The sequence below is a fragment of the Mastigoproctus giganteus genome, chromosome 10 (assembly GCF_048544385.1).
Source record: "Mastigoproctus giganteus isolate SK-2022 chromosome 10, ASM4854438v1, whole genome shotgun sequence".
In the NCBI taxonomy this organism is placed as follows: domain Eukaryota; kingdom Metazoa; phylum Arthropoda; class Arachnida; order Uropygi; family Thelyphonidae; genus Mastigoproctus; species Mastigoproctus giganteus.
The window spans coordinates 65,650,947-65,667,575 of NC_143584.1; the positions used below are offsets into that span (position 1 = coordinate 65,650,947).

The 16,629-nt window shown below is 37.8% G+C and overlaps 1 protein-coding gene across 2 annotated transcripts in view; it reads left to right on the plus strand.

The window, feature by feature from the left end:
• Afg3l2 (AFG3 like matrix AAA peptidase subunit 2) overlaps positions 1-7,768 on the plus strand; it is a 641,759-nt gene extending 633,991 nt beyond the window's left edge. For both annotated transcript variants that reach the window (XM_090383564.1, XM_090383565.1), the window contains one exon: positions 7,062-7,768. In XM_090383564.1, the coding sequence (XP_090239690.1) occupies positions 7,062-7,289 (228 nt within the window). In that variant the 3' untranslated portion in view covers positions 7,290-7,768. The remainder of the gene's footprint in view (positions 1-7,061) is intronic.
• Positions 7,769-16,629: the final 8,861 nt, after the last annotated feature.

Sequence of the window (16,629 nt, forward strand, 5' to 3'; positions counted from 1 at the left end):
TAAGAACTGCGAATTCTGGAAAAGGGAAAAGCAGATTCAACGATATAAAGTAGAACACTCAGTCACATACCAAGAAGCTAAGAGAACTGTACTCCCGACTATTTTAAACAGACCTTCCTATGCACAGGTCATAAAGAATCGGCGTACAATAGAGACGCAAACAGATTTCACGATTTCCCCAAAGAAGTCTATTTCGGATTGGGCACGAGGTCTACTTATCACATCCCAGCCAAAACAAAAAGAGAAAGTCACAAACACACCACTATCTGTACCTCCAAATGCAAAACACTCAGAAACAAAAGCCACAGAAAAACGTAATATCATAAGCCAGAAGCCAACGGAACAAATGGATACAGAATTGACCAATCAAGCAGAGGAATCAGTACTAGAGATTTTTGCGGAAGAAGAGATGGATACCGGCAAACCATATTTTCCAAAGGAAAAACATAAACTTGAAAAGCTTAAAACAACAGCTAAGAAACAGTCTGACACTTTCTCCAAAACCAAATAATGGGGATTATAATCCAATGGAACTGCAGAGGTTTCCGCAATAATATACATGATATATATGATCTGATTGCACAGCATACCCCGCTGTGTCTTTGTCTGCAAGAAACATATCTCAGACCTCAAGACTCTCCCACAGTAAAGAACTATATCACATACCGTAAAGACAGAGTAACAGGCGGCACGACCCATGGTGGTGTGGCAATTTTGGTAAATTCGCATATTCCTTCCCAAGTTCTTCCACTAAACACAATCCTCGAGGCAGTTGCAGTACGCATAGCCATTAAATCTCTCATAACCATTATAACAATTTACGTTCCCCCAAACCAAGAATTACAACAACAAGACTTGGAAGATATATTAACTCAGTTACCTCCACCCTTCTGTATACTGGGAGACCTCAACGGACACAGTCCTATGTGGGGAAACACAGCCGTAGACCGGAGAGGAAAACAGATCGAAAAATGGATAGAACAGAATGACTTAACCCTGTTGAATGATGGCACACATACATACACGCGTCTTCCATCGGGAAATAGCACAGCTATCGACCTATCATTATGCTCTCCAACATTATTTCCAATACTTGATTGGTCTGTACACAGAGATCCTCTCAGCAGCGATCACTATCCAATAATCATTTCCATGATATCAGGAACCACATGTCAGTCACGTAGAAATCCCAAATGGAAAGTAAATGAAGCGGATTGGGAAAAGTATAAATCCATTGTAAAATTAGATGCAGATATTATCAAGCAAAAACCGTTAGATGCAGCAGTACAATATGTAACAAATAAACTAATCCAAGCTGCTGAGCAGGCTATTCCAAAAACATCATCACACCTTCCAACACATCCAAAACCATGGTGGAATGAAGAATGTTCACACGCTAAAAGAGAGAGGAATAAAACCTGGAATAATTTCCGAAGATGTCCCACTACAGAGAACCTAGTAATATTCAAAAAGGCACGAGCGCGAGCCAGGTATGTTAGAAGAGCCAGTAGCAAAGCATCCTGGATAAAATTTGCATCCACTTTAACAAGTTCCACACCATCTCAAACTGTCTGGAATAAAATCAGCAAAATGAATGGCAGATACCAGATTAATCCACCTCCAATCCTAAACTGGAATGGACAAATCACCGCACAGCCTTCAGAAATAGCCAATGCACTGGGCGAAACCTTTGCCAAAATATCAGCAACCACATCATATACTCCTAATTTTCAAATATACAAGGCAAAAATAGAAAAACACAAACTGAATTTTTCCACAAGAAATGACGAACAGTACAACCTTCCGTTAACTTTCCATGAATTAAGAACAGCTCTGTCGCAGACAAAGCAAAGCGCTGTAGGACCAGACCAAATTCACTACATGATGATAAAGGAACTTGACCACCAATCCCAAATGGCATTACTTGAACTGTTCAACAAAATCTTTCTAGAAAACCAGTTTCCAGATAGTTGGCATCACGCAATAATTCTGGCCTTCCCAAAACCGGGAAAGGATCTTTCTAATCCACGCAACTACCGTCCAATTGCTTTAACAAGTTGCCTAGGCAAAGTTATGGAAAAAATCATCAACGCTCGTTTAATGTGGTATTTGAACAGTAATAATCTTCTCAACTCAGCACAGCATGGTTTCAGGAAAAATCGCTCAACACTAGACCTACTTATAAAATTAGAAAACAGTATACGGAATGCCTTCATCCGAAAGGAACATCACGTCATGATCTGCTTTGATATATTTGATATAGAAAAAGCTTACGATACGGCATGGCGTTATGGAATCCTTCAAAACCTATACCTCCTTGGTTTACGTGGACATCTCCCTATATATATCCAAAATTTCTTGCAACACAGGACATTCCAAGTTAGGCTGCAGACAATCCTTTCAAAGGTTTTCATCCAAGAAGAAGGAGTGCCTCAAGGATCTGTGCTTAGCACGACCCTGTTCGCTATTAAAATAAATACAATAACCGAGCAAATTCCAAGAATCATTGACGCAGCTTTATACGTTGACGATTTCAGCATTTCATATCACTCTCAGAATATGCGAAGTATAGAACGGCAGCTACAAGGAACAGTAAACAAAATAAGCAAATGGGCTCAAACAAATGGCTTCCGGATTTCCACACAAAAAACTGCGTGCATACACTTCTGTAGAAAACGAAACCTACACCCTGATCCTGAATTGAAACTTGACGGACATATTATCCCAGTAGTACCAAGCATAAGATTCTTAGGACTTCTTTTGGATAAGAAACTAACATTCCTTGATCACATTAAACAACTCCGGCTTTCTTGCTTAAAGAAATTAAACATTCTCAAAGTTCTTTCCGCAACAACTTGGGGAGCAGATCGACGTACACTTCTCAAACTTTATCGATCTATAGTTCGTGCCAAACTAGATTATGGAGCAGCTGTTTACGACTCTGCTAAACCAAGTGCTTTGAGATGGTTAGACCCCATACACCACAGTGCACTCCGTATAGCACTCGGCGCTTTTCGAACTTCACCTATACCAAGCCTTTATGCAGAAGCCCATGAACCTTCATTGGAGCTTAGACGACAGAACTTGTTATTGCACTATGCCGTCAAGATAAAATCTATCAGTGATCATCCCAATAGAGATTTTCTGTTTTCATATAACTGGGAAAACATATACCAAGCCCATCCACGGATGAATCGACCTGCCAACATCCGTCTGAAAGATTTACTACTAAGCCGAGAACTTGATTATGACAACGTAGCTGCTGTAATTACACAGACCATTCCACCATGGTGCATAGTTCAACCCATATATGATATGTACTTTCAAACCTGGGGGAAAAACACCCTATCCAGACAAAACTACCAGCAGTTATATGCAGCATACAAAGAACAATATCCACATCACACCTGCATATATACAGATGGGTCTAAGTCAGAGACTTGTGTAGGCGCTGCAATTCATTTTGAGGATCGTACCTTCATCCAACAACTCCCAAAAGAATGCAGTATTTTTACTGCTGAATTACAAGCCATTTCAATGGCTATAAACCAAATCAAACATAAACAGATAGCAAACAGCATTATTTTCACGGACTCACTTAGCTCTGTTACTGCCTTGCAGAACTCAAATACCAAAGGACACCCAATCCTACAACATATCCAAATTTCAATATCAAAGGTATTACAAACAAATCACAATATCAGAATCTGCTGGATCCCAGGCCACACAGGAATAACTGGAAACGAAAGAGCAGACAAAGCAGCAAAAGAAGCTTCCACATCTGATTATGCCTTTCATACAATTCCATATACAGATTACAAGTCCTTGATCCACCAAAGTAGTATAAAACAATGGGAAAAACACTGGCTAGATCAGACTAGCAACAAACTTCGCCTAATAAAAGAAACACTTCGACCATGGCCTACTAGCTTCCGATCGAATAGACAAGAAGAAGTGATCCTCGCTCGATTGCGAATCGGGCATACACATATGACTCACTGTTATCTACTCAGAGGTGAAAACCCCCCTCAATGCCAAAACTGTCAAGTTCCGCTAACTATACAACACTTCATGGTGAACTGTCCAAAATTTCATAGAGAACGTCAAAGAGCCTTTCAATCAATAATGAATAAACAAAACAATCTAATGCTTAAAACAATTTTAGATGACCGGCCAAATATAACCGAAGTTTTCTGCTTCCTTAAGTTAACTGGATACTTTCAAAACATATAAAATTAATAGTACACCTTTTATAGAGAAACTACACAAATATATATAGCAAAGTCTTGGTTCTGCCATAAACCACAAGTAAAGTTAAAAAAAAAAAAAAAAAAAAAAAAAAATGCTGATATACAAAACTCTCCTACCTAGGCTAGGCGCATTATAGCCTAAGCTGCTCTTGCGCCAATAGCTTGCAAACAACAGCAACAGGATCTAGCAAAGTTGACTAGATGGGCTGAGATGTGACAAATGTAAAGTATTATATGGAAGCAGTAACCCCAGAGTAACGTATCAACTCTGTGGTAGTACACTGACAGTGGTAGAGAATGAAAAGGACTTGGGGGTAATTGTGCAGGCAGATATGAAGTGTTCTGACAGGGCAGACAATCTGCAAGGGAAGGTCATGGTGTCTTGTCAATAATATACAGGAATTTTTCTAGCAGCGATAAGAAGGTGATTATCCTCTTGTATAAGGCAATGGTTAGGCCATACCTTGTGTACTGTATGCAGCTCTGTGGGCCTCATTTTAAGAAGGATGTAGAGCTGTTGGAATGAGTACAGAGAAGGGCGACGAGATTAATGAATGGAATAAAGGGTTGCTCTTACGAAGAAAGGCTTAAGTTTTGCAGATTACAATGTTTGGAGACTAGGCACCTGCGAGGTGATCTAATTTAGGTGTATAAAGATTTGAATGGTTTGAGCCTGCTCAATGTTGATGGGATCCTTCCTCTTGCTCAGAATAATCACCTTGAGAGGACATAAATTCAAATTGAGGAAAGACAGTTGTAGGATAGATTTGCAGAAGCTTGCCTTTAGCCAGTGGGTAGTTGATTGGTGGAACAGACTTCCATCCTTTGTTGAAGTTGATAGCCTAAATAAATTTAAGGCTGAGCTGGTAATTGGAACGAATTGAGTGGTGAATGGAGTGCTTTCTTTCATCAGCTTGTTTTAGCTTGCTTTCTTGAATCATGTGTCTCTGCTAATGCCATGCATTTCTTAAGGCCATGATTCAGAGGACAACTACCCCCTTCAGTTCACCGCAGTGCCACATCACTCTCACTAGGTTTGCTGCTCTGGTCTGAGTCATGATTTTTGTTAAAATTCAATATAATTAAAAATACTGTGCTATGAAGTTTATGGTTTTAATTATAATATATATCAGAATTATCCAACTAGAGCCAACCTAAGTGATTCAAACTTTAGAGCTACCTGTTTGCTACAATTAAAATAATTAGAATTCTCCTGCTACTCACTGCATAACTATAACAATGGCGACAAGATTCGAACAGTATGAGAGTTACCTGTCTTTGGACCTTTCAAGAAGCTTAGTGTCTTTTATAGATTGTGTCCACAGTTAGACACAGTATTCCAAATGCAATTGCCTTATATAGTGGGATTATGACCTCCTCTCTCTACAAGATAATCTTCAATAAATCATCAATTTAGCACCATGGACTTTCCTGGCCACCTGTTTACACTGCTCAGAAAACTATATCTGCATGTATAGTAACTCCCAGATCCCTTTCTCCCTCTGCTGTTTTTAATTCAACCCCACCAACTGTATAAGTTATTTTCAGGTTCTATTCGCCATGTGTAAGACCTTGCATGTTGCTGCATTAAAACATATCTCCACTTTTCTGACCATTCTTGAAGCCTTTTCAAGTCATTGTGAAGGAGTGCTGCTTGGCACTAATCGTTACTCTATCAGTCTTTATATCTCTGCAAATTTTGACATCGTCCCTTCATCAATGTCATTTATGAAAATCAGATAGGAATATTCTCAGTGATAAAGTAGATCTGACTGTTTTATTTAGTTTTCCATAGCAGTTTCACTTATATGAACATTTCTAACATATGCTCAGGAAAAATGATTGTATTTGCATAATTGACAAGCACAATTGGTCTTAGTTTCTCTTGTTCTAGAAAACCTCCCAATTAAACAAATAAATATATATGTTACATGCAATTTTACACTTCAATTTTCTTATTTTTTGAAATCTTTACTTCCAATTTGGCACACTCACAACACAAAAATTTTCTATATTTTTGGAACATGTGATACCCACTTATCTTGCTTCTGACAAAGTAGCATCCATCTTTAATGAATGTACTGTCGCATATCTGTTTGTTTTTTTTTACTACGTCAGAACAATAAAAAAATTTTCAAAAGGAACTGCTGTGTTAATGTAGATGTTTACTTTAACTTCTGTGAGTGAATGGGCAATTAATAGTGAATATTAAACAAACACGGATTTCGAAACTTCATAACAAAGTCAATCCTATGGTACTTTTCAACCAAACAAATGTATGTTCCTGAAAGCTATTCACATTTAATTACTCTGTGAAAACCATAAGAAAAAAATAAACAGAAACTATTGCAGCAAAGGTTTCACTACATTAGTATCAGCAATAGTAGTGGCATAAAATGCAAGAAACCAAGCTTATACAGCATCAGCCAAAAAAATAATAAAAATATTAAACCAACAACACTTTCCATTCACCTAGCCAATGCTCCAAAAGTTTGTTCAGTTCTTCATTGAATTTATTCAAGCTGTCAACTTCCATAATGACAGCTGGAAGTTTTGTTCCAGTAATCAATCACTTGCTGGCCAAAGGCAAATTTCCTCACATCTATTCTGCAACTTTTAGGAAGCTAGAAATAATTGCAGATTTTTAATCATTAATTAAAGGGTAATGCAGGTACATTATTTCTGAAAGGCAACTGTTGGGTGCTGCCCAACCACTGCCATGTTGGTAATAATGAAGTTGAATATCCTTATCCATATTATTATTGCTAAGAAACCTGAAATATTCTTTATTCAGTATTATTATGATTTTAGGTTGCCCTTAGACTATTGGAGAAAGAGATTTTAAGTCGAGAAGATATGGTTGAACTTCTTGGGAAAAGGCCATTTCAGGAAAAGTCGACATATGAAGAGTTTGTTGAAGGAACAGGCTCTTTCGATGAAGATACTACTCTTCCTAAAGGTCTGGAAAGTTGGAATAAATCCCTTGACGAGAAAGCAAAATCAAAGGAACCTGCAAAAGAAGCACCGAGTACACAATAAAATTTATTAACAAATACATTTAATTTTTATAGTTGCACCAGTAAGTGCTCCAAAATTTCCCTAAGGCTATTAAATTTTTTCTCAGTGCAGTGAGATATACATTGGGAATTATTAGATATTAAAAGCATCATCACTGGTTTGATAAGTTGCATTTTGAAGCTTATTTTATGAAGCTTATTTCATGAAGTATGCTGTAGATAGTTGTTGTGAGTTTTCTATATTTTTGTAATTGCAAGCATTTAACATCTTTGTGCTTAAATTAAGTGTCGTCGTTAACTGCACATTTTAGAGTGACTAAGAATACCCAAAATTGTGTTTTATTGGTACGTAACCGAACATACCAGAAGTATTTTTTAAGAACCTGAAGAATTATACCAAAGTGCCACATTTCAGTTGGCAGTTATGACTTTCACTGTATCTCTCACTTTCAGCTGATTGTATTGAAAACTACAAAATAAGTAAAACTATTAGATAATGAATTATATTTTTGTTATCATGTTGTGTGCATTATAAATTACTGTGTTTTTTTTTGTTTTTTTTTTCCCCCGTAATCAAGCTAATATTTCATTATTCTGTATATCATATGGTTGAGAGCATGTTGCTTAGTAAGTACAGAGAAAAATAAAATGTTTACAAGGTAAGAATAAAATTACTGCCTTGCATATGATTGTGTTAGCAATTTAAACTATCATTTCCCTACCACTCCCAAAAAAATTCCCAGAAATTGCCAGATAAAGTAACCATACATGCAGGGGTATGCCTGAGTACCAAAATGGTGAGTGGTTTAATTTTTATCAACCATGATGATAGAAGATATTAAAAGTTTCATTCTGCAACTATTGTTATCAATATAAGTAGATGTAAATCCAATTTGGGGTTTTTCTATGCAGTGCTACAGGAGTTGTAGTTTTTGCTAGAAGCAATTTGTAATGATATGCAAATCTCACTGACTAAAATATTTTTACTAAAAATTTTTGACTAAAATCAAACCTTAGATTAGAGCAGTAAAGAAAAAAAAAGCTGAAAGTGTGAGAATGCTTTTGTTCAAGGTAGAATTGCAAAGGACTCTCCTACAAATCAGGATTTCATTAAGTGTGCTACTTAAATTTAAATTTTTTTCTGTTTATACTCTGGCACGACAACCAAGTCAGTAGAGTTTACAATAAATCATCAATACAAATATTTATCGTATTTAGTAGTCACGGGCTTGAACCCTGGTCCACTCAAGGAACACATGCTATGCACTCTCACTCCTAACCACTCGGCTACATCAGGCCTTGTTGCTTCTGCAAAGCTAACGTCCGCCTGGCATTAAACAGTAAAAGAGGAAGCATTAGTGTATTTATTTTAAAAGAAAATGAGGAAACTGAATGCTAGATGAGCATTCTCATGGGCTTAAATGAGGGCTTGAAGAACAATGTTCATACTCTCTGAAAAATAAAATAGGGCCCAATCAAGGACTCAGCAGCTCACCTCAATGCTAGAGCCCATTTGCAAGTATCAGATGACTGTTTGGTGACTCTTGTCATGGAAACAGAAAATGTATTGTGCCAAAAGAACAAGTGGAATGGGACCAGATTGTCTGCCAGAAACTAATGTTAACAATACTGAATTTGAATGAATTTGAAGTGCAGATCAAGATATCAAATGCGGATACTTTTGGGATATCAGCTACATGATGTCACACAGATATAAGGAATACAAAATTGGAATTTGGGGAGTGCAACGTATACAGAAAGGATAGACAGGGTAGGAAGGGAGGAGGGGTTATGCTGTTAGTTAAGAAACGTGAAATCTAAGGCAGTGCATCCAGTTGACAGTGACATTGGTAGACTGTGCAATGTTCTGTCAGTTTCGTGTGACATAAGCACTGAGAAAGCAAAAATGAGGGTAAGAGTGCGTTGCACTGAGAAAGCAAAAATGAGGGTAGGAGTGCGTTATAGGCCTAATGACTCTGATGGATACACTGAACAGTTATACAGAGAAATAGTGGACCCAGTAAATCAGAATGTCTTATAATGGGGGATTTTAATTAACCCAGATATCGACTGGAACTTTCTGTTTGGTCACTCACACTAGCAAGACTTTTGTGGATTTATTGAATGATTGTTTTCTACAGCAGCATGTTCGAGAGGTAACAAGACTGAGTAATACTCTTGATATCATTATTAGTAGTGATTATAAATGCATTAAGAATTTGCAGATAAAGGAACCACTAGGTAACAGTGATCACAATATACTGATATGGGATTTAACTTAAAGATGTAAATACCATCAGGAGTAGAGGGAAGGGTTTTTGCTTTCGTAAAGGTGACCACAGTGGTCTCAGACAGTTTTTCATTTCTGTGCAGTGGGACCAACTGATGATGTTACTGACAGCAAATTCTAAATGGGAAGCATTCAAGGAAGCTACTAGGCTTTTTGTTCCAAACCCTAATTAATTCATTTATCCATCAATCTGTTTACATCTTTGCAGACACAAAGAGAACCTTCCATTCGATAATAATCTGCAAACCTTTCATTTCAGTTTCCAAACACAGAAATCCTCATGGTTTTTGCCAGCAAATTCCACTGTTGCAACCTAGGTCCTAATAGCTCAGCCTGTTGCTTTCAAAGATTTAAATTTCTAACCAAATCATTAAGTTCACTTTGCTCAATTAAGTGTGGGTTTGTCATTTTCAGGATTTTAACTAGGATCAGCAGACCGTCAGGGGGCAGGTATAGGCTCTAGTGACTTGCTCTTTCTTCCGAAATAGTGATTTCTTCACAACTAGGTGGAGAAATAGGGAGTTCTGGTGTGTGTGGCACTGGTCTTATTGCGGACAGAAGGGTGGGGTATTTTATTTTAACTATTTTTCCTTGAAAATCCCTTAGTATTTGTGAGGCAGAAATAACAATCTTTGAGGTGACTTGTTGGTTCTCGCCAGATCATTGTAACAGCAAAAGGCATTTTTAGAATTGTTCTCCTTTTCATCCATTCAGTTAGATTTACATAGCACATTATACAGCACATATGCATTGCCCACCTTTTATCCTGATCACCCACATGACAACCAACATAGGCACCTCCGTAGCCAGGTGGGAAGGAGCAGCAGTGCGTAGCACACACTTTTTGATTACACCGGGGTTCGAGCCTGTCACCACCAAATACGGATGATGCGGAAAGGTCAGGGAATGCTCCTAAAAACCAAATAACAAACACACAAACTACGACAACCAAAATAAAAATAAGCCTGTTTCACCTTTCTGTGATTGATTGACATTGCAACTTCACTGTAAATTTTCACAAATATAGTAGAAATTGTTTGGCAAATTAACACATGCACAGCGTTTTTGTTCCATTTCACGAGTTTTCACAAGAACAAAACAACTTTAAAACACCACAACCTAGCATTAGATCTTACAAATCAAAACTAACCCCAAAAATCTACATTTATGCAAACAGATTATCACCTCATTATCCGTTACAGCAAAATTCCTGTGTACCATTGACAACACTCCATGACCTGCTCTGGCTGCAGCCTGTCTGCACTGCTCAGAAATCTTCATATCTGACTTTTTCTGAGGCTACTGCTACTCACATGTAGTATGCTGCATTTGTCGATGTTAAACTTCAGTTACCACTTTTCAGTCCATCTGCCCAACTTTCATAGATCCTGTTACAGTAGCATAGTGCCATTAGGAACCCTAGAAACCTTTGCATCATCTGCAAGCTTCGACATTAAGCCTCACCTTCATCAATATCATTGATAAATATACAAAACAACGATGGGTCCACACCGAACCCTGGAGGACTCCACTAATAACATTAATCCACAAACAGGAGAGTTTATATTGATTACCAATCTGTCTTCTCCCTCTCAACCATCCTTTTATCCATTGCAGCAACTTTCTCTTAATGCCTTACTGCTCCAATGTGTATAGTAATCTTCCATGTGCAACAGTATCAAAAACTTGGGATTTTAATTTCCCAGATATTGACTGGAATTTGGGGACTGGTCACCCACACACTAGCAAGGCTTTTGTGGATTTATTGAATGATTGTTTTCTACATCAGCATGTTCAGGAGGAAACTAGAGGGTTTAATACTCTTGATTTGATTCTCAGTAGTGATTCTACATGCATTAAGAATCTGCAGATAAATGAACCACTAGGTGGAAGTGATCACAGTGCGCTGAAGTGGGATTTACTCAAAGAGGTAACTACCATTAGGGGTAAAGGGAACAGATATTGCTTTCGTAAAGGCGACTACAATGGACTGAGACAGTATTTAAATTCTATACAGTGGGACCAACTGATGTTACCAACAGCAAATTCAAAATGGGAAGCATTCAAAGAACTTATCTTGGAAACTACTAGGCTTTACAGTGGACCAATCTGATTGCTCAAGGTTTACGCCTAAATGGATGTCAGATGAACTAATGAGACATATGGCAGAAAAGAAAAATGCATGGGATACATACAAATTAACATGTGACACAAGCCTATGATATATACAAGTTGATGTGTAACCAAGTTACAAAAGATGTTAGGCAGGCGAAGGCAGATTACGAGAAATCTTTGGCAAGGGATGCAAAGAAAAACAGCAAAGAGTTCTTTACTTATGTAAACTCTAGAAGGAATGGGATGAATCAGATTGGTCCACTTTATATCGATGGGTCAACTATTGATGATCCTGCTCAGGTAGCTAACAAACTGAATGAATATTTTCCATCGACATTCACACATGAGGAGTTATTCAGCGAGAGTAATGCCAGAGGTCTATTAAACTCTGGCAGTAAGCTAAAGAATCTTGTAATAACTGAGAGTAAAGTGGAGGAGAAATTGTTGAAGATAAAGACGTGGATGGGGTCTATCCAGTAATATTAAAGGAGGCAGCAAAGGAAGTAAGCAAACCCTTAGCCATAATTATGAGAGCTTCCTTGGACTCAGGGGAGGTACACACAATCTGGAGATGTGCAAATGTGACCCCAAATCACAAAGGAGGAACAAAGGCTGACACATGTAATTATAGACCTATGAGTTTAACTTCTGTTCCAGGAAAATTAATGGAGGCACTGGTTAATTAAGCACTGCAGGATCATCTAGACAAGACTTCAGTTATAGCTCGGACACACCATGGTTGTGTTAAGGGGAAGTCTTGCCTGACCAATTTGATTGGATACTATAATGCAGTCACAAAAGAACTGAATGGAATGCAGGGAATAACTTTGATATTATATACTTGGATCTCAGAAAGGCTTTTGATACTGTTGCACATGGAAGGCTGCTGCACAAATTGGAGCAGTGTATCATTGGAGGCAAATTGCTGCTATTGATAAAGGGGTGGTTGAGGGGGAGAAGACAGAGTGGTAATCAATGGACACTGCTCATCGTGGACTAATGTTATCAGTGGAGTCCCTCAGGGTTCAGTGTTGGGTCCATTATTGTTTCCTGTATTTACAAATGATATTGATTATGGTATATCAAGCTTAATGTCCAAGTTTCCAGACGATACGAAGGTTGGCAGGGTTGTTAAGGACGCTACTAACGCTGCAACAGGATCTGGAAAGGTTGAGCAGTTGGACTGAGAGGTAGTAAATGAAGTTTAACATTGACAAGTGTAAAGTACTACTTAGGGGAAACAGCAACCCCAGAGCAACGTATCAAATCTGTGGTACTACACTGACAGTGGTGGAGAATGAAAGGGACCTGGGGGTGGTTGTGCAGGCAGATATGAAGTTCTCTGATTATGAAGCAGATGGGCTGCAAGAGTAGCTTACGGTGTATTGTCAATGATATATAGGAATTTTTTTCTAGCAGCATTTTCCTAGCAAGGAGATGATTATTCCCTTGTATAAGGTAATGGTCAGGCCACTCCTAGGCTTCATTTCAAGAAAGATGTAGAGCTGTTGGAACAAGTACGGAGAAGTGCAACAAGATTAGTGAATGGAATAAGGGGGGTGCTCTTACGAAGAAAGGCTTAAATTTTGTAAATTACAGTGTCTGGAGACTAGGCACCAGCGAGGTTATCTGATAGAGGTGTATAAAGCCTTGAATGGTTTGAGCATGCCCAATGCTGATGGGATTCTTCCTCTGGCTCAGAATAATCACCTGAGAGGGCATAAATTCAAATTGAGGAAAGACAGATGTAGGATAGATATGCGGAAATTTGCCTTTAGCCAGCGTGTGGTTGGTTAGTGGAACAGACTTCCATCCCTTGTCGTGGAAGTTGATAGCCTAAATAAGTTTAAGGCTCAGCTGGACAGGTATTTCGAACGAACAGAGGGGTGAAGTAGAGGTGGGTTTTTTTTTTTGGCTGATAATGCATAGGCTTGCTTTCTTGCATCAAATGCCTCTACTAATGCTAACTTTTCTGAAATCCAAGTATATGATATCAAAATTATTTTTCGATTACAGTTTATTACCACACCATAGTATCCACTCAGACTGACAAGACTATCCCTTAACAAACCCATGCTGTGTCTGAATTATTACTGCAGACTTCTGTAGATTGTAAAAGAAGGCAGATTACAAGAAATCTTTGGCAAGGGATGCAAAGAAAAACAGCAAAGAGTTCTTTACTTATGTAAACTCTAGAAGGAAGAGGATGAATCAGATTGGTCCACTTGATATCGATGGGTCAACTGTTGATGATCCTGCTCAGGTAGCTAACAAACTAAATGAATATTTTGCATCGACATTCACACATGAGGAGTTATTTAGCGAGGGGAAAGCCAGAGGTGTATTCAACTCTAGCAGTAAGCTAGAGAATCTTGTAATAACTGAGAGTAAAGTGGAGGACAAATTGTTGAAGATAAACACAAGAAAGGCACCCGGGGTGGATGGGATCTATCCAGTTATATTAAAGGAGGCAGCAAAGGAAGTAAGCAAACCCTTAGCCATAATTATGAGAGCTTCCTTGGACTCAGGGGAGGTACCCACAGACTGCAGATGTGCAAATGTCACCCCAATTCACAAAGGAGGATCAAAGGCTGACACAAGTAATTATAGACCTGTGAGTTTAACTTCTGTTCCAGGAAAATTAATGGAGGCACTAGTTAAAGAAGCACTGCAGGATCATTTAGACAAGACTTCAGCTATAGCTCGGACAGAGCATGGTTTTGTTAAGGGGAAGTCTTGCTTGACCAATTTGATTGGATACTATGATGCGGTCACAAAGGAACTGGATGCAGGGAATAACTTTGATATTATATACACCTAATTCTGTTTTTACACGATAGATACGTTCCTGAAAAATACTTGTAAAAAAAATTCATGTGAAAAAAGACATTGTATTTATGGAAGAAAAGAAGATTGGTTCCGGATCTAAAAAATCAGTAAAAATAATTTAAAAAAAAACACATAAAAATATTCTTTTTAAGCTTATTATTTTATTTCAACAAAATACACATGTAATAATATGTAATGAAAATGTATTAAAGTAAATTTGTATGCATATGAAATGAAAAAAATTCTTCATGAACAAAAAAAATCTGTTTTACACAACAAAATTTTATTCATTTTCACTTTCTGATAATAAACGGCGCATACGTTTGCGTACGACTGGAATATCACTGCTGTCACTAGAAATGTTGTGGACATCGTCTTCTTCCTCTATTAATGAAATTCTTTTTGTGATCTCTTGAGCAAAATCAGCACGAGTCTCCTCTGGTGCTGATGTTTCACCGGTTTTACGAACGAATTCAGTTATTAATTGTTGTGTTCGTGTTTTGGTTAGGCCGTTATATAATTCTCTGTAAGAGGCTGTCAACAATTTCAGTTCACGTTGAAACTTCTCAGCGCGTTCCTCATTAGGGTCATGTTTGACAAAATGATTACCTTATTTTCTGGCCAGTTCCAGACCTTTTATTAAATCTGCATTTAGAACAGAGTCATTTTCTTCATTATCACTACGTTCTGTGGGATAAGGAGTCCCAAGGACAATCTCTAAAATTTATCTTCGCTTAGGGCTTTGTCGGTTAACAATTCATCAATATCTTCAAACTATAGATCATCGAATCCTTCTCCACCAATTTTGTGTGCCATTGTAACGATGTTGGGAAATTCGGTCGTATTAAGGATGATGGGATCTTTGCTTTTTACACATTGTGGCCAAACCGCTTTCCAACATGCATTTAAAGTTGCTGGTTTTAATTCAGTTAAAGTTAATCCAACTTGATTGATACAATCCATAATTGAGAATTTCTTCCACACATCAATGACTGTTAGTGTTTCATCATTCAGTTTGTGCAAAACGTGTTGGAATGTTGTTTTACGTAGTACGTTTTAATTGTCGCAATTATACCTTGGTCTATCGGTTGTATCAAAGATGTAGAATTAGGTGGCAGAAATAAAATTTGTACATTTGGGTGTTCCAAGACAGGATGGCTGGGTGCATTGTCAAGAATCAGAAGAACTTTAAATTCGAGACCTTTCAAATTCATATAACGTCTGACTTCTGGGACAAAACATTTGTTGAACCATTCTATAAAGATAACAGTAGTCACCCAGGCCTTTTTGTTTGCCATCCAGTGAACAGGCATTTTATTGATATCTACACCTTTCATTGAACGTGGGTTTAGGGCTCGATTTACCAGCAGTGGTTTCAACATACGATCTCCTGAAGCGTTGGAGGAAAATAATAAGGTCACACGATCCTTAGCTACCTTAAAACCACCAGCAGTTTTCTGCGATTTGGCTACATACGTTCTGTTCGGCATTCGTTTCCAGTAGAAACCAGTTTCATCTGCATTCCACACTTGATCAGGAGTGTATCCTCCATCTTCAATAATTTTTTGCAAGTTCCCGCGGGAATACTTTAGCAGCCGATTCATCTGCAGATGCAGTTTCACCTTTAATTTTTATATTATGAAGAGCATTCCTTTTAAGAAACCCTGTCATCCAACCTGTACTTGCAGAAAATTCATACTTTCTGTTTAACTGAGATGAAGTGCTTGGCCACTTTTCTTTAATCTGTCTGTAAATTCTTAGTGCTGTTTGCTTGATGGCATTTCCTCTACTGGTACTCTTTTTTGTAACTGATCTTCTATCCATATTACCAGAGCCTTTTCCATTTTTTTCCTTGACAATATCTCTTGTATATGATGATGAATTAACACTTACTTTTGTTCCAGAACATACCAACTTCCTAATTACAGCTTCATTTTTCTTAATAGTTTTTACGGTAGCTTCATGTACACAAAAATGCTTTCCTACAGATGTAGCCCCTTGTCTAGTTGAAAGACGATCTAAAATTTGAATTTTAAGTTCCAAAGAAATCGCTTTCCTTTTCATTTTGGTAATAAGCGAATTATTCGACATTATATAAGGGCTACCGAAAAATATCTCAGTTATAATT